Source organism: Gastrolobium bilobum, unplaced genomic scaffold, assembly GCF_033153095.1.
Source record: "Gastrolobium bilobum isolate Gb01-03AN ecotype WA unplaced genomic scaffold, APGP_CSIRO_Gbil_v1 utg1982, whole genome shotgun sequence".
Taxonomy (NCBI): Eukaryota; Viridiplantae; Streptophyta; class Magnoliopsida; order Fabales; family Fabaceae; genus Gastrolobium; species Gastrolobium bilobum.
In genome coordinates, this window is record NW_026897008.1 from 72,901 (window position 1) to 96,615 (window position 23,715).

Consider the following 23,715-nt stretch of genomic DNA (forward strand, 5'->3'; position numbering starts at 1 on the left):
ATCCTCAAAATTTTAATTTTTTGTTAATTTTTCTTTTGTTTTTAATGCAGAACCGAAGAATCAGAATTAAAGCATACAGAGACATACAAATTAACAATTAAATTAGAAAGAGCGAGAATGAGAAGGGAAACCTGTTGAATAAATCGACGTGCAGCGAGGATAACCGAACGAGAGAAGGTATGGAAACGTAGAGAGAGAAAGACAAAGAGGGAATGTGGGAGAAAAAATTAGGATTATATGGGATAATTATAGATCGTTGGATTTAATTCTGATCCGACGGTGATAATATTGGTGGTAAGGGTGGTAAACTTACCTGGTGGTAAGTATAACCGTCCCCATTTTAAAAAAGTATGTTTATTCTTATAGTTTAATTAAGTTTTTTAATTAATCCTATTAATCATAAAATTTAAAATAAAGTTTCAAATACTTGTAACAAACTAACATCAAGCCACCGGATTTGCAAGTTGCACGTAATTTTTAATATTCATTAACAAAAACATAGCATCAGCTCAATAAAAACTTATTTACAAAGTATTAAAAAAACCTATATTTATTCATTAAAGTTTTCAATTTTATGTAACTTAAATGAAATAAAATTATGTATGCACAATACTTTCACTGTTTTCTTTTTTAATTATAATTAAGGTTACCAACACTTGTACTTTTTTTTTTCGGTGATTACACTTTTGTTTTGGTAAGCCGGTGATTACACTTTTACTATTTCATGCTGCTTACAAAAGGCGTGGATCAGTATGTCATAATTGTGTTATTTTAAATAAAATAGTAGTATTTTATTTAATATTTAAATTAAAAAAATCTCTCAATAACTCTCCACTCTTTCCCATCATGATTTTATTGTTTTTCTCACCTTAAAATATAATAATTTTAATTAAGATAATACAATTTTATATTTTTTAAAAAGTCAAATATTTTTCCCTTAAATAATTTTGTTTTAGAAATATCTAATGAAAACGTGAATCACGAAGGAATTTTAACCAGAGCTATTTTTTTGGACACCATCCGCTTGCTAATTATATTTTTAATTATTAAAGTTTGAACTTTATTATTTTACTATCACGTAAATCAATAAATTTTAGTAAATAAAAATAATTTTAAGCTTATAATTATAATATCAAGTGTAAATTTAACCAATATAAATATAGAATTCACTTTTTCTGCAGTTATTACAGATAAGTTATCTAGTAAGCCTAATACAACATCATTTTGGAACAGAAATCATGATATTTTTGTAATTTTAATTTATTTCAGGATTATTACAGTCTTTATAATTATAATTATTTAATTTTTCAATCCCAAAACGACGTCATTTTGAAAGTAGATACAAATAACTTATCTGCAGTAAATACAGAAATATTATTCTGATAAATATATTTCTATTCACACTAATTTATTTTATATTAATTATGTCAATTATATAAATAAAATGTTAGGATTGAGTTTATAGAGAGAAATTATATTTTCATGGTAAAAATACTACATTTCTTTTGTATTTGATTTGATTAAAAAATAAAAAAGACATGTTGAATTTTTTGATTTTATCATTTTAAGAAAAAAGTTAATATAAAAATTTTAGAGTTCAAAATTAGGGCAACCTGAACCATCCTCTTGTTTGCCTCTCCTTCCTTTCACCCTCTCTGTGGCGCTGAAGCTAAAGCTGAAGGGTTCTTCACTCTCCATTTGGTATTTAACTCAACTCACTCTCTACTACTAAATGCTGCTTTTTCATCAATTTCACTCCCTTCGTTTATTGGGTATGTATATCATATGCTTTCTCCATTTTTCTCTCTCTTCGTTTTTGTGCAGCAACAATTTCGACGCAATCCCCATTCTCCTATTTCTATATATTATTTGTTTTCCAATTCATAATCGTCCCAATATTCCCTCAAAATGTGTTTTTTCTTATAGTTTTTTTTTTTTTTTTGAATTTAAATGATTTTTTTTCCAGCAATGAAGGACTTATTTTAATCGGTTGCACTTAACTCTCGTTTATTGAAACTAAGAACGGGAACAATTGGTCTATATCTTTGTTAAGAAAATGTAAGTCAACAACAATATGTATTCCTTCAAGGTTTAATTGAATTATTACGAATCTGAAATCTAGAAGCTTTATTTTTTTCTTGTTCAACTTTTTTTTTTTCTTATGATTTCTATATGCTTAGTATTATGCAGTGTTTTCTTTTTCTTTTTCTTCACCCTTCTAACCCTATGAATATTGTTTGAGTTGCTTTTAATAGCATTTTGTAGAAGGTATTCTTTACTTTATTATTTTTTGTAAATTTTTTTCTATTTTTATTGATTATTTTGCAATTTTGCAATTTTTCGTATTTATTATTTATTTACTTTTATTATATGGGTTCATCCAACCCCAACTAGTTTGTGATATGTTAGTTTTTGTTGTTGTATTCATTGTGATTTCTTATTTTTACTTAGGTTCTGATTAGTGGATGTTGTGTCATGAAACAGATTGATCAAAATGTACACTTAGAGGAAGAAAATCCACAAGGATAAGGATGCTGAATTTGAAGAGACTGTTGCACAGGTTATTATTGCCATCTCTGTTTTGGGAGAATAAGCCTATTTTTATGAACTCACTACTATACTCTTTATTGAAACTCAGCAATTTGATTGATGCCTGTGCAGTACTTATTTGACTTTGGAGAATACCAATCAGGATCTGAAAAGTGACTTGAAAGATCTCTATATCAATCAAACAATGTAAGGGTGTTATGAATGATGAATTGATTTCGCTTAACTCTCGTTTATTGAAACTAAGAACGGAAAATATTTGCTCTGTATCTTTGTTAAGAAAATGTAAGTCAGCATCAATTTGTTTCCTTCAAGGTTTAATTGAATAATGTTCCTCAAAATTCTGAGATTGGTGGTGTTTCTGTTTTTGTTGTTTTTTATTTTGTTTTGTTTTTCTTATAATAGGTATTAATACTTAATACTGTCTTTTGAAATTGTTTATTTCTCATGCAACCTGGAACTATAAAATTTTTCACCTCTGTATTTTGGTCATCTAAGTGGCTGTATTGTTTGTTGGGTATTTTTTTTTATTTTCCTTTAGTTGTGCTCCGCAAAAATAGAAAAAGCACTCCATACTTATGTCATACTTTTCTATGTTGAGGACTAGATGATTGATGATTCTGTAGTGTATATTTCAAAACCATTAAAAGGTTCATATTTAAATTATGGGATTTTTCATTTTTAGGAACCTTGTATTTCTTTGATCACTTTAAAAAAGTTAGATCTATGTCTAAGAGATTTACCTTTTTTTACTTTCCATTACATATTTTTCTACATTGCCTTTAAACCATTTCACTGATCCCATTATTCTTGCATGTAAACTGCTGTCACATGTGACACATAATTGCAAGATTCACTTTCAGAAAACATGTTATTAATCACTCCCAAGCCACCGTAAGAAAAAAAAAAAGTGATGGAACATGGCATTGAAACTTAGGAAGCTTGAAAGAATCTGCTATTAACCCCGGTCCTGTACAGATGCAAATCAGATGCACTGATAACAATAATCTCAGTGTTGGCTGCTACAAAAAGAACATCCCCTTCAGTGACTTGATGTTCTTTTAGAGATTCTGAATTCATCATTCCATCACCAACTGTGACCAAAAATATAGAAGGGCCTGGAACTGCAGGGAACACCACTTTTTCCCCTTGAGGAAGAATACAGCAATCAATCTCAAATTCCTCAAACGGTGGAAGGTATCTATTTACATATGGATTTAGAGGAACTCCTCTCAGTATCTCTGGAGAACCCTGCAAGTGTAAACAGATATAAGAAAATTGACATCAAATACCAAGTCCTGCTTATTCATACCACTTATACTATACCAGAATTTTTCCCTTCAAAAGAATATCATTGTACAATTACAGAAAATCCTTGATGGGTATTATCATACATAGAATAGGTGAAAATATATTTATATTTGTATCTAATGCAAAATATAAAAACTGCACAATCTCTGCATATGCTGTTAGAAATTATTTTTTTTTGTGACTTACCATTAATTATTAATTTTGTTTTATAAAATATTGGCCGATAATATTGTCGGTTAATTTCCATGAAACAAGTAGGACATGGTAAAGTGTGACTAAAGAGTATAGGCTATTAATAATTTCTGCATATGCATCAGCAAGTGACTAGGAGTAAATTATGGCATGCATGGTTTAACAAGTCATCATATTACTATACACAATTTGACATACATCCTATAAGATATAACCATAGCAAACAGCAAATTTCTGTAAGGAAAATGAATAATGAACTGGAAAACTACAGTAACAGTCTTGATTTATCATTTACCTGTTTATATGTGAGCATGGAACAAAGAGTTTGAACATCTCTGTGTTTAGGAGTAAGCCCAGCTCGCACAACATTGTCTGAAGTTGCCATGCATTCAATGCACTCACCACAAATATATGCATGCGGTTCATTTGCCCCAAGGAACAAGGCTTCACCTGGAGTGAGTTTTACATGGTTAAGAAAGAAGGACGCTATGACACCAACATCACCTGGGTATTGCTTTTCCAACCTCAGCACCAGCTGCTCCTTATCTGTCAACTGCCTCACCTAATGCAAAATGAGAACATTATAGTATTCATTAATCACATGGTAACACATGTACATTAACAAAGAAATATAACATAAACTATTGTTTCTTAGCAACTTATTAAGAATAATGCATCCGAATTTTGAAATATGACCCCAGCTGAATATTAAAGCTGCCACAATATGCTATATCCAATATACAATTCAAAATGTTCCTTATTTTAGGAGTTTGGAGGGGAAGGAAAGGAAAGGAATTCAAGGGAGAGGGAAAGGAAAGGAATTCAAGGGAGAGGGAGGGGAAAAAAGGGAAGGAAAATAAATGGTATTCTCTTCCTTTGTTTGGAAGTTAAAACCTCCCAAATTTGGAGAACTTTAATTTTAAGAACAAGAAGTGTTTTGGAGGGTTTTATAAAAATCCATAAATCCTTCTTCTTACTTTTTTAAACTCACAAACAAGAGAAGGGATTAATAAAACCCTTCCCTTCCTTTCCTTTCCTTCCTAAAACTAACTCCCAAACAAGCCCTAAGTGTAGTAAGATGGTCCAAATGTGCAACTAGCAAGGTGGTTGATTGTTACTTTACATATCAGCTTAAGAATCTTGATACGAAAAACCAGTGTCTTTATAAGAGATAAGTATTAGTATTAATGGTGTTTTTTCCGTGAGGGAGGATATTTGGAATAGGCTTCTTTAATGTCTTTATTTGAATATATATATATATAATATTCAAATAACTACATGGGAGAAAACTAATAAAATGCACGAAACAATTTTTGAAGAAAAGCAAAAAAAGTTACTTGTTAAGATATAAATCAACCTGTCTTTCCTTATGCAGACGAGTTCTCAATCTGTCTACTACACCAGTTACTCTCTCTTTACTTGCTGACATGAGATCAGTGAAAACAGTCTTCAATAAAGGTTTTATCTTCTCTTCACCATCCTGATCAGTGGTTTGTAAGATTGATTTAACATTTTCAACACCAACCAGTTCGACAATCTCAGGGTTAATAAGCACGGCCTTTAGCTCCTGAATAAAACCAGAGAAGATTTCTAACTTGCTCCAGGTGAATAACATTTATAATAAAAGGCATCAAACTTTACTTTCTGAACTGTTAAAAAAAAAACACTTTGCAGGTTTCATTTATTAAGTCAAACATTATTATTTGATCTTTTCACATGTTGCTCTCAATTAACTGTTTGTTGCATCATAAAGGAGCTTGTGAACAAGGGAACATAGGTGATGGATGCATCAACGAAAAAGTCAAGTCAAAAGAAATTGTTTCAGTCACATCATATATTATGGAGTTATACCTAACAAGTGGACAGTTATTTTCCAATCACCTAAAATCTGAACTTCATAAATACATACCAAAATGAAAATTAACAGAAAATGGTTTGAACACACCAAACAGTCAATGACTTGTCCTTAACACCAAACTCCTGGGCTATAATTTATAACATCAATTTCTAGAACTGTAAATTAGAAAGATAACACAAAAAACTTTCTGAATAAAAGTAAAGATTTGTCCTTAACACTGTCAAAGAAAAATTAAAAATTCCCTTAATAAAAGTACAAAAGCTATTCATATATCACACGTATACACTCGCAGAAAAATAAATATGAATGTTATTTGTATACTATTTTCATTATGCTTAATTACACTATTTCCTTTTTAAGTAATAAAGTAAAATAAAAACATATATACAGTGCAACACATTTATTTTTTCTCAAAACAAAAATGGGTAAAACGTGTAAGGAACACTGTAAAGAAACATTAACAAAAGATTCCACAAAATAGTACCTTAAGAGGGACAAAGTCACATAGAGCCTCGAACTCTGTCACAGCCAGAGCCATCTCTGGTTTATGATTGCCATCTTTATAAATATCAGGGTGCAACTTATGCAAAGTTCTTGCCAATTCCTTATCAGGGTGAGCCTGTATAGACAAGGCCTTGGCCACTGAGAGAACCTTAACACACAAAAAAAACTCACAAAATTAAATCTTAACTAACTTCTATTTATTAATAAAGAACTAATTCAACTCAAAAATTTAAACTGCAAAGTGAAAAGTGAAGGTAGATAAATGATTTTATATTATTTTTCTAACATGCCATTTTACATAAAAATCTGTTGGCTTAAAGAAGAATAATATTAGCTAATTCTTGATCAAAAGTTTATATGCTAAAAAATTTCACAATATATATTAAATAATGGGTTTGGTGTTTGTCATTTTAAATGACATAAGTTATGTCATTTTAGGAGAGAGATAGACACAGAAAAACGAAAATCATGAGAGAGAGTGAGTGATTTTTTTTAATTTAAAATTCAAATTTTCTGTGTCTGTATCTCTCTTAAAATGAGATAACTTTCTGTCATTTAAAATGACAAACACTTTTCCCTTAGATAATTAATAGAAGATGAATTAAACTCTAGACACTTGATCATATACTATAATATTATCTCATATAACCAACTCTCCCAAAAATTTAACGCGTTATATCTTATTTTCTAATATTGACCCACAAAAAAAAAAAAAAAAAAGCATAGGATCATATTCATATCATACCTTGAACAAGAAAGGGAGATCACCACCCCACTTGTCCAAAACCTTTTGTCCAAGCACGCTAGGATTCTCCAAAAGCCACGACTTAAGGGTCACTCTTTCTGAACCATCAAAGACAAGGAAAGAGGGTCCTGATTCATGGGTTCCCATCCAAAATTCTGCATAAGGCTCATTCAGATCTAACTGGGACCCAGAATTCATGGAAAAGAGCTTGGCAACAAGGGAATCACTGCATGGTTGACCCCAATCATAGTTCTTAACGGAGCAATGAAGCCTCTGAAGCTTGTTCTTCCCATGTTGTTGTTGTTGTTTGGACTTCATTGCAGGACCTGAAGCTGCTTCCATATATATATGGATGGCAGTGGCAACGTTGAGAGTATGTTTTGGAATTCTTGTAGATGTAAGAGAAAGAGAATGGAGTTATGGATTTGTAGTAGTACTGGTCATTGGTTTATTTGCGTGTTTTTGAAGCGTTTTGAATGTGGAAAACGTAGCAGAAAAATAAAGAGAGAGAAAGGGTGGAAAGTTTCAACTTTCTTGAAAAAACAAGGCAAAGTTGGATAGAAAAATTAAAGGGGAAATCTTTTTCTAATGTCCATGTAGATAAATTATCTTATGTTAATGAAATAAAATAATAAAAAGGACCATGAATGATCGGAGAGAAAAAGAATAAAAGTAAAATTCACCTTTATTATGTGTGTATAGAAAGATGAATTATCTTATATTGAATGAGATAAATATAATCCAGAATAGAGATACCGATATGATTTGTATGGAACAACTTGTCTTCAGCACGAATCTTCTCCTCACTTTTCTAGGCAAAGTGCATGCGATATTTCCAATCCAAGACACAAGGGGCGTTTTGTACGTTGCATGCAAAGCTCTTTGGCTAATTGGTTATAAGTATTTCCAAAAGTATTAATATTAGTGCGAATTATGATAACGTTATACTTAAAAAATATTAAATAAAGGCGAGAGACGAGAGTGAATCTGAAAATTTCACATATTCATTTTTAGATTAACGGCCACATTTAATGAACACTTCCTAAAACGAAAAAGTAGAAATTGTAACGTCAATTATGATCTAAAAATGAAGGTTGAGATCTACTATGATCATGTGAAATTTTCACGTGAGATAATTCACCATAGTCAGTTAGCATATACTTCTTTACTAAAATAGAAAAAAAATGAAACTTAAGTGAAAATGGGTAAAATCAGTTATATTATTTTGGAGAAGGATCCGTTTACCATTTTTTTTTTTTACAAATTACGCTAAATATAACCGGTCATATACTCTTGATTAGTGTATAATCGGTCAGACATAGTATAATTTGTAAACAAAAAATTTGTAAATATAATTTTCTCATATAATTTTTTTTAAATAAAATAAAGGATGCACTGAGTCTTCAGTTTCCTTAATAAGACCCTTGGAATAAACTAAATACAACCTTATTAGGAGTCATTTGAGAGAATTTCCAGGTGCATATATACATTAAGGTAAAGGAAAATAAAACAGTAACAGCTAATTTATGTCTAGATCATTGATATCCTTTCGAATAACCTCGTATCACATGAAATGATTGATTCTCTTAAAATTTTGGATTAAAATGTGACATTGAGCTTATTTATTAAATAAATTGCCATTTAGCCCATTATTGATGCTTCTAGTTACACCTCTCCTTGACACGTACGTCTAATAGATATCAAATTAGACAATTACTTTTATCTCCTAAAACAATAATAGAAAATTTATGACTAATGATTTTTTTTTAAGTTAACTTTGTTCTCCATATAATCGTGTAGAGTTTTTTAAAAACATGATACATGTACATATGATATGGTCTTTATATTATAATAATTGATATTGATTGATTTTGCGGCGATGAAAGCATGGGAAATAAGATAATTGTATGGAGAAATTTTTTTCCCTAATAGTGACTCATAGTCATAGCATAATGGATTTCACCTTTAATTTTTTTTTCTCTTCACTATTTTGCAGGCCTCATTTACTCATGAAAAAAGTTTTCTCCTTTAAAAGGAGAAAATGTTTTCTCTAATTGTATTTAAAAAAAAGAAGAGATAATATCATTTGGAAGCTGAATCGGATGCCAATAAAAAAAAAAGTTTGAGAAAGACTAAACAAGATAGGGACAGGCACTCCTGATGACGAGGGCACGTGATACGTTCAAAAAGTATGGACCCTTTATCTTGTGCTGCAAAATGATAGATGCTGATGAACAAAATTTCTCAAATTCTTCTTAAAAAATGAGGGATAGACAAACTTTTATTCAAAAAATTTGACAAAATTTAAAAAATTTCAGTTTGTCCATTTCCTGTTATGACAGAGATTTATGATCCTTCTTTGCATCAGATCATTTTACACGGGTGTTGTAAGACTAATAAGTCTTACACCACATTTTCAACTGTTATAATTTAGGAAGTCATATGAATGAATTAATATTAATTAATTATTAATTACACTATAAATATCAACTGATGATTTTCGTCCATCAACGATTGAGATGTGATGTAAGACTTGTTAGTCTTACACTAGTGTAAAAAGAACCTGCTCCTACCTCTTTTTTACATCTATCTTAATTTAGTTTTTTTTATATATACGAAGAAAAGATAAAAAATAAAAAACATTTTACCAAAAAAAAAAGGGAAAACAATCAACTGTCACCCCTAACCAGAGGAGTGACTGAAGAGTCCCCAACAAATTTATTGTTAAATTGTCATTGTTGAGACATAGAACATGTATATTATACATTTTATTTGTTCTTATTTAAATTCAGTACATGCCATTCAAAGCAATTATATAAAGGTTATGAAAATTGTCAAATAGTTATAATAATTATGAAAAATAAAATAAAATTATTTTAACTAAATCATTTTTTTAAAATATTATTTTACTTAGTAAAAATATCAAGAGTTAAAAGTAATCAAGAGATAAAGAGTTTGTTCAGATGGACTTCCCAAAAAAGTGTTTTTTTATGCCTTACTTATTTTAATAGTATTTTTTATAAAAGTTAAAGTTATTTAAATTTTTGAAAAAAATATTTGGCTTTTAACTTTTATTTTTTTTAGAAGCTAAAATTTTTAGCTATAAAAAAAAAGTAAGTTTTTATCTTTTTTTATGATTTCTACTTTTTCTAAAAGCAAATATTCAAACAGACATTTCTTGATAAATGCTTTTTGTTTAAAAAAAATAGCTTTTTGAGGAAAAAAAATCATTCAAACATGCTCAAAGTCTTCACAATAGTTCAGAATAATCAACGTCACCATCATTTATAAATAATAAATTATACTTTTTTTATTGTTGTGCAAGTATTTACTTTTTTACATATTTTAAAAATTTCCAAACATAAAACATGAATTATTAAAAAGAGTCCAACAATGAGAATTGAACCAATTTTGTGAAATATTATAAAGTTAAATCTTTTTTTTTTTCCTATTTGGTAAACCAAAAGCTTGCAAAAATAATGAAATTCCCTTATTATATAAGATAGAGAGGTTATGGGAAGTCATTGATAATAATGGTGGTGACAAAGATAGGACACAATTTGACTCATCATATCGAAATGTGTGATGGAGTGGCAGAACCATCATCCATGAGTAAGAGAGAGCAATGGCAACCAATCCATCTACAAAAGGGAATGTGACTCTGCAACTCGCTACAGCAGCTACTTGGCTTCTGATAGGCCTTACACATTTTGTTTAGAACATCAACAATTTAAGCAAATTATGTAGGAGATAAAGAGAGACATAAAAAATTAAAATAAAAAATAAATAAACATTACCAAGCACATGGATCAATTAATACATGATTGTTTCAATTTAAGGAGTCATTTCGAGTTCTAATTTTGAATACCTAAATATTTTTTGGAATAGAATATTGGGTTCGCTTTTTCTACTGTTAATGTAGATAACTTATTTACATTGAGTCCAAAACGACGTCGTTTTGAGGCGGAAATCAAGGTATTTTTGTAATTATAATTTATTTCAGGGTTATAATAGTCTTTTTCATTATAACTTTTTAATTTTTCAACCCAAAATGACGTCGTTTTGAGAGCGAATGTAAATAACTTATCTACATTCACTTTAGAAACATTAAAGCCTATAATACTATACATTTTTTTTCATATTTACTTTACTTACTTCTTTTTTTTAACACGTACCATTAGATCACAATCTTAACTGACTTTCATATTTTTTTCTCTCTTCTTGATATTGTGATCTAACGATGTTGAAGAAAAATAAGTAAGATAGACATAAAAAAAAGGGTAATACTTTTCTTATGTTGCATAAGAAAAGTACTATCTCCTACTCAAACAATAAATAAGAGAGAGAAAAGAGTTAGAGATGAGAGAGAAAAATTCTTGTGGGACCCATTTAAAAAATGTGAGTGTAGGAGATAATACTTTTCTTATGTAACATAAGAAAAATATTACCCTAAAAAAAAAGTAGCCATAATATCATATTTCATTATTTGTTACATAAGAGAAATTTCATAAGAACAAATAATTGATAGAATATCTAATTGAACAGAGCTAAACATGAAGCTTAATCTTCATTCATTGTAAGCCATTGGACATATCTCATACTTCGTATGTAGATGACGACTCCTATTGGCGGGACGCAGAGAAAGCCAACCGGGTTCCGCTCCTCGATGAGCGGGTGAGGGTCCGAGGGAGCCTCCCCAAGACTATGGAGGTCGGATACTTAGTAGTTTGGGTACTGATGTAGCTCATAAATAGCTATGGTTGGATTTTCAATCCTATTTATATTTCCTTTATAAACTGAGTAACTTGTAACTGTTGGAATTTGTATAGACAATCTATTGGTTACGAATAAGAGGTGAGTTAAGAAAGAAAAGAGAAAAGGAAAGCTGAAGGGGTGTGTGGGTTTAAGAAGTCTCACATTGAACAACTAGTAGGAGGTGAAAGAGTTTATAAGTTCCCACCTCACACTCCTAAATTGTCCCTTGATGCACTACACTTTTGTGGAGGGGAGAGGAGTTAGGTGGCTTTCGGTCCACCACACACGTATGCCGCCGCCACCGTTCGGCCGACTCAGTCCGGTGTGTGTGTGAAACAAAAATGATTTTTTATTAAAATATTTTTTAATTTTTTGTTCAAAATGCCCATGTGTCTATCCGTTGTTTCCCTCTAGTTTCTTCAAACCCAAATGTTTCTTCCCGTCAGTTTTTTTGAACGTTTTGAACCGAACCGGTCACCGGACGTACCTGCTCGCGGCCATTAGTCACAGCAATTCGCCGCCGGCAGCGATTCATCGTGACGGTCAGTATCTAAAAATAGAACCTGACCCTTTTAGAAATTTCATCCAATTTTTTGCAGTGCAGTAACAAATGTCGTTAAGAAAAATATAGTACATATTACTGAAATCCAAATTGGATCAACCAAGCTAAATAATTTCTCACTTTTCTTCCATTTCTTTCTTTCTGATATTGATCGTGTGTGTGTGATTGTGTCGGTTTCAACACATGTTATGGGAGAGAAAACATGTTAAGCTCACCATTCTGATTCATATTCTTTTAACTTTTCCATGATAGCTTTAAACTCAGTCATAGTGGTGTCCCTCACAGATTCCCTAACCTAATCTCCTTGGCCTTCCATTGTTATATAAAGTTTTTCCATAAAATGCATCACACAACTTCTATGATGCACACTAGGCATCACTTCCTGCGTTTAGGAAATAAACCTTTTAACAAAAGGGTCACTTATTGCCTTCCACCAATTCTTTGGCCTTTTTAAGTCCTCTGTAGATCTTTTTCCCATTCAAGTACCTTATATAGTGAATAATAAAGAGTACTCACTATTTCCTTACTCTTTCTTACTCACATTGTCTCCTTTCTCACTTCACTCCCAGTCCCTTATTCTTAAGATCATTACTTTATGAATTTTAATTTTACATATCATTCTCACTCTCAACTCAAGATGGCAAGCTACTCGAGTAGTGATAAAATTGTTTTTCGTGACCAAAAAATTACAATTTAAATATAAGAAACAGTCTCTTTACAAATATATAGAATGATTATCCTCATTAGTCGCAATTTAGTGAGAAGTGTTGTTATTTTTATTTTATTTTTTGTCAATCTCAACTCCTACCATTTGTTCTAATATAGGACAGTAAAGATTCCTATATTTAACGAAGTATAAAACATTTAATTAAAACCATTATCCTCATTAATAGTCCTTAAACATGATTAAAGGCCAAGGTGATCCAAGTACACACAAGAGTAATTTACATAAACATGGTAATCAAGCTCCTTAAATGAAGTTTCTATGTCATGTAATGCCACCAAGTTTACATCTATGTATGGCATTTTATCTACATTCCCATTTATATAAGAAAGCACCCTGTGGGTCTCTTAACAAACTTGACCCCTTGTGATGAAACACAATGTGAATGTATTTAGCCATATGTAAACATATATTATACACAAAAACAAAATCAAACATTAGTTAAATAATTCACTCCCGCACACAATAATCAACATCACTCACCACTATAACTATTCTTAGACATACCCATGAACATAGGGTCCATCATTAATTAACAAAGATACACATAAAAGGATCACACACCATTTTTCAAACTGCATAATAAATTTTTCATAGCAAATGGAGATATTTCTTAGTTTTTTCACCTTAAACAAAGCCTAGGTGATTTTCAATAATCACATAAATTACAAGTGACATTTTATTTAAATTAAGTTAATCTATATCGAAGATTTTATTTTATTTTTGGTGTCCGTCTTACTGTTAAGTTTTAAACCTCGAAAGTGAACACAAGTTATAAAGGAAGTGCTATTTTTTTTGGTTTTTTCTTTTTTGTTCTTTTTTTTTCATTTGATTTTAATTTTTTTTTTTATATATAGAAATCAAATCAAGGAATGCACCCCGGGCACAGCAGGAAAGAGGGCACCGGAGACGAAAAAAAAAAGTTGGAAAACTGAGAAACAGAAACAAAAAAGTTCGATCAATTTAGGGTTAGGGTTAGGGTTTTTCTACGCCTCAAACACAATCGCTAACAACCAATTCAGATTCACCAAATCGGAGAAACATCTCATCACTGCTTCGCTAGGTTTTTCCAACTCCCAAACTTGTATGAATCAATTTACATGTTTTCTCGTGAAATCTTGAACTGGGCAGCAACTTTTGTGCATGTATGTGATTCAGTATAGTTGTGAATGATTGTTCTGAAAATCCTTCAGTTCTCTCTGTTTTCGCCCCAAAAATTCAATTTTTTTTCCCTTGGGAATTTGAAATTATGCTGAATATGCTATGCTGTGCCCACTTGTGTTGGATGTGTTGATAAATTATATAACTTTTGAATCTGTGCATTGTGTTTGTATGATTGTGTTGATGTGGTTTTAGCTTCACAAGGATTAAGATATTGTCACTTGTGGTTTCAAAACCGGGGATAGAAAAAAGGGGTGGCATCAAAAGACTCAAAACAGTGGAAATGAGAGGGGAATAAATAGATGAGTAGAAATGAGTAGGTTGTCTTTCAGGCCTCGACCACTTGACATTCACAAGAAGCTCCCCATTGTCAAGTCCATCAAGGACTTTGAAGATGATGAGGCACCCGCATCTACCCGTAATTCGCAATTGCTACGTGTTGTTCCTGAGGTTGAAAATGAGGTATGAGCTCTTCCTGGTGTTATGTTAATGCACCATGTTTCCCAGTTATTCTGTTTGATAACTTTTTGGTGTATGCCGCTGTGTTGGCTTGTTTAAATCTCGATATTTTTGGATTATCTGTATCAGTGTTCTAATAGTTACCAGCTATATGCTAGATTGTAGTTAGCATCAATGTGATGGCTGTTATACTATATCTCACAAGACCTTCACTTGCACAATAAGAAAGATGCACACCATGTTAACATGCACGATTGTTATTTTAATATACTGAGTCATGATTACCTCAATAGCTTCTATGATAAATAACTAATAAATATTGTGCAGAATAGAAGCCTTGATAGTTGAAATTTCAAATATTCAGAAGTAATCATGGATGTTGCTCCTCTATAAATAAATTAACAGTAGGAAAGAAACCAGTTGATAAGGTATTTGTTATAGAAATATTGTAAATTTTATCAGTAATTTCTATTTATTTTTCTCAGGTACATCAAGCTCCCAGCAAGAAATTGGCTGCTGAAATACCTACTCCTCAGTATGTTGTTGTGGATACATACGAAAGGGACTATTCTTGCACTTTCTCTCAACCAACTTCCTATTTGCGGGCTAGAGGAGGTACCTGCACTACATAGATCATTTAGTTATATTAGAAATAATTTTGGAAGGTTCTTTTGTAAATTTCAATTCTTGCACTGTAAGTTCTTTCATTTGTTGCAGCTCGGGCTGAGATTGGAGAGTTTGTTGAGTATGACTTGGACAATGAAGATGAGGATTGGCTTTCAGAGTTTAATGAAGAAAGGAAGATTCTGACACCTGAAATGTAACGTTTTAGACTGAATTCTGGCTTTGTTGTTTCAGATAATTTATTTATTTCTGGTTGCTAGAGGTTGGTTTCAGTTTAATGGTTTTTATCTCTATATATATATATATATATATATATGCTGTTTTGTTTTCATTTTTTTATGTTCTAAGCTATGTTTTCCAGACTGCTTGAAATGAATGTGGTACTATTGATCATGGTTTGGTCAAATTATTTAACTATTATTTTTGTGACAGTAAATTAGCTTTTATTATATTGAATAATAGAAATTAATAAGTAGATTTTGAATTTAGAATCAAAATAGCATTATTTTAAAGAAAATCAACAAAATATGGATCCTACACATAGAAAGTGGTTGTTCTAGACTTCCAACAGAATGTTTTGTCAGTGTTATAAAGTGGTTTATATTTAATTTTGGGTTTGGCCTGACATGTGACTGTCCTGAAAACCTTTTGGTGCAACCCAAAAGGATTTTTCATTTGGTTTGAGTCAGTCTTCTATTCCATTGAATTTTTGTTTGTTTGCCACATCTTTTCATATCATCCTGTAATGGTAGTATAAGCTCTGCATTACATATGCTGTTGTCTTTTTCTTCCAGTTTTCATTTAAAATGTTTGGTGAATAGGTTTGAGAGTCTTATTTTCAAGTTGGAGGTATTGGATCATAAAGCTCGTGAAAGAGCTGGACTTATCACACCTACTCTTGGTTCACCAATTCCTGTGCAATTGCGGCTTGATACTGCTATTGAGGTAAAAATTTACGGTGTCTTTGCGTGTTAAAAATCCATCTTTCCAATCCCTTTTTTTCCTATGTTGCAGACAGCCCCTTTTAATCTTTTTTCCCTATATTTTTATTTCCTATATTTATTTATTTTCTTATGTTTTATTTATTTCTTTTTTATTTTTCTTTTCCCTCAATTTTTTCTTGCTTTTTGTTTGGGTTTATTGACTGTCAACTCCAATTTGTTTGGAATGAAGAGGATATTGATGGTGATGTATGTTGGTTGGTCTAGCTGCTAGATTTTATTAAGTTTAATTAATGCTTAATTATTTTGTACTTGGTTTACTAAGAACATGCACTTTTCCTTTGGCACTTGAACGATTGGTCATTAGTGTATGAGCTGGGAAAGATGTATTTCATGTTAATGGTTCTAGCTATAGTATTCTAAAAAAATTACTTGCAATTTGTCCGGAGATGATGGCATGAACATAGTTTAATCAAACCTTTTTAAAAGTTCTTTTTCAAATGTGCACATGGAAAACCTCACTTGATGAAGTTATCATTAGACCTCCGAGAAATCAAATTTATGAGAGCAAGAGTGATATTTTAAAATAAGTTATGCAATGTAATCAGAAAAGGGTGGTATTTTGAAAAAAAAGCTGGTACTACAAGTCCAGGTTCCAGAAATATATAAAACCTAGCCTTCACAGATTTTTAGTATGAAATAATGAATGAACTTGAATGGCTATATGTTTCAAGGAAAAGATCCTTTATATTTTGAAAATCCTAAATGCATATGGAGTGGCAATGGTCTAACTCTTGAACACTTGGCTGATGGGGCTTTGATGCCTTGTTAAGAACCAACTCTCTTAAGACTTTATTTCTTAACAGTTTTTAAACCTGTACATGTAATGAATAAATAGTATTGAGAAAACATTTTGACATGTAAGCTGACTGGGTTCTTTTTGTTAGAGAATTGCATAGTAATTTTCAAACCTAAAATCTCAACACTACCCTAAAGGTGGATCATGGAAATTTCCTTTAATCTAGTGTTTGCCTTCTAAGGATCTGAGTGTAACGTTGAACAGTTTTATGCCAATGATGAACTGAGATATAGTTTTTGAGGGTTAACATTTGATTCATGAATATATATTGGGATTAGTGTTTGTCCTTTTAAAGAATGTTTAATTATGTCATTTTAATTAAAACTACTGTGTTTTATGGTGAGAGAAACATAAATCATGGTTGGAGAAAGTGAGATTTTTTTAAATTTAAATATTAAATAAAAAACACTAGTTTTAACTAAAATGACTTTCCTTTAAAAGGACAAACATTTTTCCCCCATTTATTTGTACCGTTTTTCTTGTTAGATGAAAAACTTTGAATATTTCAGCAGTCTTTTGCCACCTGATGATGCCAGTGAAGAATTGGTTTTCTCCAAAGATTTCCTTATTTAGGTTATTATTATTATTATTATTGATAACATAGGAGCATCTTTAAAATTTCAGAATGCATTTCATATCATTGTCCTGCAATACAAATATTACTCTGCATTTGTTTTGTGTATGATTCTTATTGGGCTTATCGAAAGTTGTTTTTTTTAAATGTTAGGCCTTACAAGCGCAGACCATCAAATATACAGTTATTAAGTCTGTGTATGATTATTGGAAAGAGAAGGTATGGCATCAGCATCAAACTATCAGTTATGAGGGACATGCCTCCTTTATTTATCAATTTAGATTTCTGAATGACTTTCAATAATTTCCTTCATTATGAGATCTGGAAATTGTACCAGTGCTTGGTAATATATTAACATTGACATGACTAAATATGGATGCTGATGGGTGGAGGGATGTATTGAGACTGCTAGAATATATCTCACACTTCACTAGCCTAAAGAAGGAGAGGATTACAATAAAGTTTCATTTAGGAGTTGGAAGAGGTTATGATGAATTTAAATTATCTTCCACTGATCTATGCTAGTGTTTTCTCTGATAATTTTGTGTTTGTCCCACTCTGAATTCAACAAGACCAACAAAGGCTTTTTTCCTACTAGGTAGGGTTGGGTTACATGAATCAAAAGATTCCTTTGTCTTATGTTATAAACAAAGCCTTCAGAAAGGCCATTTAGATACCTAAGTCTAATGATTTCCCTTTTTTCTTGGTCTCCGTCTAACTCTAATTATTGGGCTGTCCTCCATTTGGTCAACTCTTATTATTAGGGCTTCTTCTCACATGACCATACCATCTTAGGAGGCGAGATTCTACCATCTTTTGCCCAATAGGTGCTACCCCTGCTTTCTCTCTAATGCATTTATTCCAAATTTTGTCTTTTATTTCCACTCATCCACCAGAACATTCTTATTTCCAACACTTAGCTTATGTTCTTGTTGGCTTTCTACTGCCCAACATTCATACCTTAAAGCATTGTCAATTTTATGGCTGTGCAGTAAAATTTTCCTTTAGTTTGAGAGGCACCTTTCAATCACAAATAACACCTAAAGCATTTCTCCATTTCATCCACCTAGCTTGAATCCTATGTTTTACATCTATTTTTTCTATCACTTTAAATGATAGATCCAAGATACCTATACAGTACTATGAGTTCATATTATCCCCCTATGAGTTCATATTATCTAAATTATAATTGATTGTAATTTGCTATTTGCTTTTATTAGTCAGTATTTACCAAAAATATTGATGCTTTTTTCTCCCTTGTTTGCCATGTTTTGGGGGGCAGCGAGAACGGTGGCAAAAGCCCATTTTGCGACGTTTGCAGGTTAGTTTTCAGAACATTACAATTAATATGTTCTTTGTCACTGATATAATAGTGTATTTGTATTTGAAGTCAAATTTAAATATATTAGATGAGATTTATCAGTTCTATTGCTCAATTCAGCTACAATACCTTTGACCGATTTGTTTAGAGTTGTATAATTTTCTTTTTCAGCCTTTTCTTGTAGTTTTGCATAATTAGCCATGACATGATGTCAAACTTTGATACGGGATTATAGTTGAATCTAGTATTGTTTACTGGTTTATTTAGGCATTGTTTGACAAGATGAACTGTATTTTGCATACAGCCGCCTCCGCCTGTTAACGACACCAACCCCTACAATGTCTTTCGGCCAAGGGAGAAGGCCCACAGGCTTCACACAAGAAGGGTAGGTGGAAAACTTGGCTCATGTTTTCATTATACCTCAGTTTTGGGTAAATGCTTTTTCCTCTAAGGCATCAATTTATGGAAATTTGTGCATGATTTTTTGTTTACTAAGCCATTATTATTTTTCTATTCAGATGCAAAGGAGAGAAAACAATGTGCAGTCATTTGAAAAGCTTCGCCAGGTTAGCTCCTCTAATTGATTCTGAATTGCTGATTATTAGGCATCTGTTGGATTTAGTAAAACTGAGCTTGAAGCTTCTCTTTCGAGGGCCTGCAGTTCAGTGTGGAGTAGTGGTTCTATGAACTTGTGGTTTTCCATTGCATTGTGGATTCTTATTTCTATGAAAGTGAATGTTAGAGATTTAAAGGATTGGTATAGGTCTATTCCTCTATTTATTGTCGCAGAGAATACCGAGTTTCTTGACATACATTTTGATGCATACTCCCTGTGGTTCTAAACTAGCTTCTTCTGACATACTTACAGAAATCTGTGTTCTTGATATGCTATAATTGTCTATTTGTGTTGATTGTTAATATTATTTCCTCACCTGGGAATTTATACTCATACTAGACTCCTAATCCTAATTAAATGAAGAAACATCATGAAATATAAGAAAATATAGAAATTAATACTAAGAGATCATCTAATATACATATTTTATGATAGAATAATGATACGATTAGATATTTTTCAGATATTCTAACAACATTCTAATTATTTCTAATTATATGTGTGACTCTTAACTGTCTGCTAAAACAGAATTGGGTCCCTGTTCCCATCTCCCCTTTCTAATTATATGAGTTTCTTAGTTTAATCTATTGCTAATGCAATAGATGGTGCTACTATTCTGCATATAATTGTCAGTTTAAATGAAAAATGGTTTGATTTGAATTCATTTCCATTTTTTTTTTCAAGGTGTAGTGTTAGTTGCCTTAACGTAGAAGCAATATATTAAATTATATGATTTGCATGGTTGTGTAGTTGTGAAATGTTGGTAATAATTGTGTCTGAAGAAATATGTGAATAGCAGGATTTCTTTCCTTTCAAATTGGAATGTTTCATGTGTAATATATATTACCTGAAAATTTAATGAAATCTCTTCATAAACAGGTTAGGCGCAACCTTGACCAAGCTAAGAGCTTGTTGGAAGCTTTGATCAAGGTGTGACTTTCAAGTTATGTCTTGAGTAGTTGAGTCTTTTACCCTATTTATATCCCCTTTTTGTACTCATACTTGTGTTGATATACAATCATAACCAGAGGGAAGAGAAAAAAAGAGAAGTAATGGAGAGTGAAGTTACACTCCAGAGGATGCAAATGAAGTACAAGGTATGTCTATCCTTTTGTATATTTTGTTGAATGTATTGAACTTAGTGTTTATTCTTGCATCTGGTTGGAATCTTGGCCTGATTGCGTCTATCATTTGTATGGGTTAGAATACAAAACCTATTCAAATATATTTGAGACCTCAGTAAGAAGGGTGAAGAAAGAAAAGTAAGAATTTGTATGAAACTGTGTGCTATTTTATGCACCTTGTTGGATCAATTTTATCCCTCTTAGAAACTTATAAGTGGTGTGGACTGTGGACTTTATTTTTTTTTTTATTTACTGGGTCATAGAATGCATTGTGAAGTAGTTTTGTTTGAACTTATGAACTGATGTATAATTCTCTATTTCAGCATGAAACTGAATTTTTGGAAGACAACTTGGCACTCTCTGGATTTACTCCCTTCACTTCCAAGTTTGTTTCAAGTGAAGAGGAATATTTTGATTCAGATGATGTCATGACAAACCGTCATCCTCGTGCACGTTCCACTGCAGTACATAGTCTTCCTTCCTATGACACCAACCTGCCCATGGTTCCTTCAGTTAGTACAAAGCAGGAGTTTAAGAGGAGATATGTCCCTCATGGATGGCCTCATAAATTGGTAATTTAATACATACATCTATATCTATCTATCTATCCATCACACACACACACACACACACACACACATATATATATATATCTTAAGGTATATATATATATCTTAAGGGATATGATCAATTTACAACACTGTAAGAATAAAAAATCTTATACCTAATCTTAATCGTTGATCTATGTGCATGTGACGGTTATAATTTATTGAGAATTAGTAATTAAGTAATCAATATAACTTAATAAATTATAGCTGGTTAGATACACGTAGATCAATGGCTAAGATTGACTACAAGAATAACAAGTCTTGCACTCAATTTTAGCCGTTGATCTCACTTGCATCTAACGTTTCACATGACTAATAAATTAGAGCCATTGATGTAAGTGGGATCAATAGATAATAAAGGATATAAGACTTGTTATTGTAAGTTGATCCTTCTCCTAGGAGATATCATAAAAGCATGGCTGAGGAAGAGGATATTAAAATAAATGAGCAATATATATTGCTCATTTATTTTAATATCCTCTTCCTTAGCCATGCTTTTATGATATCTCCTTCCTTGTGTGAGAGATGATTCCTCATGTGGATTTTTAATATTTTATATTATTCCTCTTTGCAATTATGCAAGGGTAAGGCTGCGTACAAGGATTTCCTTCACCCCACACTCGCTAGTCGGGTTTAACGGGGAGTGGTTTTTTTTTTTTTATTTTTTTTTTATTTTTTTTTTTTTATATTACCTTCATAGTTCAATATGTTGTGGTATTATGCAGGATCCGCATGAGCCAGTTTTATTGTTCACAAAACCTCTACTTCCAGATAAGTTGGCCATGGCAGGAATTCTGCCACCAGATTCTGTAACAAAAAATGGGGTGTCAGTGTCAGCACCATCGTATAGATTTCGTGGAAGAATTGGCAGAGGGGGCCGTATAATATTTGACCGATGGAATCCACTTATGCAAACTCCAATTGACTGTGGTAATTCTTATTATATGCCACCAAAACCACGACCTTCAACATGTAACTAATTTTTTATTCTTAATCTGGTGCTGAATTGGTACCTACCCTTTTGGTTAGTATTTAGTTGATGATCATTAGGAAGGTACAATGTTGCAAGGGGAACTTGTAAACATGATTTAGGCCTGCAAGTTTTTGTTTTTGGGGTATAAGCTAGATGCATCTTGTATTGATATATGTTCAAGTGAGTATCTCTTTGCCTTTGCTCATGTAATGGGCTTTTTCACACAAATTAAGAATAATAATATAAAAAATTCTACAAATAAAAACCAAATAATTTCAAGAAGAACATCATCTGTATTTACTCTCAAGTTGACGAGTTTTTCTGGGGTCTTTCTCATTTTTGATATATGCAAATTGAAATCTCATTAAATGGTCACTTGGTTGAGCAATGTAGGGTGCATTATATCAGCTTAACTTAGTGCTCAAATTTAATATATAATAGTATCTTGATTGAAATCATGGTAAATTAATTTTTCAAATATTTTATGTACTGAGATGGTGTGTCTCTAGAGTTAAAAAAATAAGACAGATGAGATTGTACAAACTTGAGTTCCATGAAAACCTCAATGAGAATGTAAATTAATTTGAAGTATGGGAAAGGATTTTGTGGGTATAAATTAAAAACACACACACACAAAATATGAGGTACAAAATCCACATTTTCATATCCAAAAATGACTTTTACTAAGGGTGTCAAATGATGATTGGTCCAATGTTTTATAATTTTGAAATTTGGTGCTTGTCAAAATTGACCCGCCCTAGTTGGTTTGACCGATTGATCCGTAAATTGGACCCGAGCTTGAGCTGGATTCAATCGATGTTAAACCTGCATCAGTTTTATGAAATTTTGATAAAATGCTTGAAAAATACCACCAATAGGGTTTGAATCTAGACCAGATTATAATTTACAACGCTTGTCATTAAACCAACTCTATTTATTAGCTGTAATTCTTCTAATTATATATTTATTATATATATTTAATTCAAGGATTGAACTAATGACTTATTGGTTGAACCGGTGTTCCATTGACCCAATATCTTAGTTTGAGTTTGATAATATTATTTGATGTCGTCTTCATAATAATTTTGAAGCAAGCTACCGTTCTAGAAATAAAGTTACAAGACTTCTAGTAACAATAATTTTGATTTCACATGTTATTTCCATTGAAATTTTTTTGACTTTCTTTAACATCTGAATTTATTTTATTTTAAACACTAAGCTCTTGATAAAACGTTTCACCTATTTACACCCTTATTC

The 23,715-nt window shown here is 31.5% G+C and overlaps 2 protein-coding genes and 1 long non-coding RNA gene across 4 annotated transcripts; 2 read left to right on the forward strand and 1 right to left on the reverse strand.

Annotated features, from left to right (window-relative positions):
- The first annotated feature begins 1,599 nt into the window (after nt 1-1,599).
- On the forward strand, nt 1,600-3,465 carry LOC133303374 (uncharacterized). The gene is made up of 3 exons (XR_009750456.1): nt 1,600-1,701; nt 2,485-2,560; nt 2,662-3,465. It is a non-coding gene; the product is annotated as an uncharacterized LOC133303374 (long non-coding RNA).
- Nucleotides 3,466-3,468: 3 nt separating this feature from the next.
- Nucleotides 3,469-7,480, reverse strand: LOC133303373 (mannose-6-phosphate isomerase 1-like). Its single transcript, XM_061503278.1, has 5 exons — nt 7,158-7,480; nt 6,393-6,560; nt 5,408-5,617; nt 4,346-4,612; nt 3,469-3,798 (listed from the first exon to the last, which is right to left on the reverse strand). The coding sequence occupies exons 1-5, from the start codon at nt 7,473-7,475 to the stop codon at nt 3,481-3,483; spliced, it is 1,281 nt and encodes a 426-aa protein (XP_061359262.1). The 5' UTR covers nt 7,476-7,480; the 3' UTR covers nt 3,469-3,480.
- A 6,491-nt stretch (nt 7,481-13,971) lies between these two features.
- Nucleotides 13,972-22,677, forward strand: LOC133303369 (uncharacterized). Of its 2 annotated transcripts, XM_061503275.1 has the most exons (13): nt 13,972-14,261; nt 14,555-14,821; nt 15,304-15,433; nt 15,536-15,638; nt 16,264-16,387; nt 17,970-18,035; nt 19,099-19,137; nt 19,442-19,522; nt 19,656-19,703; nt 20,633-20,683; nt 20,782-20,850; nt 21,201-21,449; nt 22,211-22,677. In XM_061503275.1, the coding sequence occupies exons 2-13, from the start codon at nt 14,672-14,674 to the stop codon at nt 22,463-22,465; spliced, it is 1,365 nt and encodes a 454-aa protein (XP_061359259.1). In that variant the 5' UTR covers nt 13,972-14,261; nt 14,555-14,671; the 3' UTR covers nt 22,466-22,677. The 2 variants fall into 2 exon arrangements, with proteins under 2 accessions (XP_061359259.1, XP_061359258.1); XM_061503274.1 differs by having other exon boundaries at nt 13,972-14,821.
- The last annotated feature ends 1,038 nt before the right edge of the window (nt 22,678-23,715 follow it).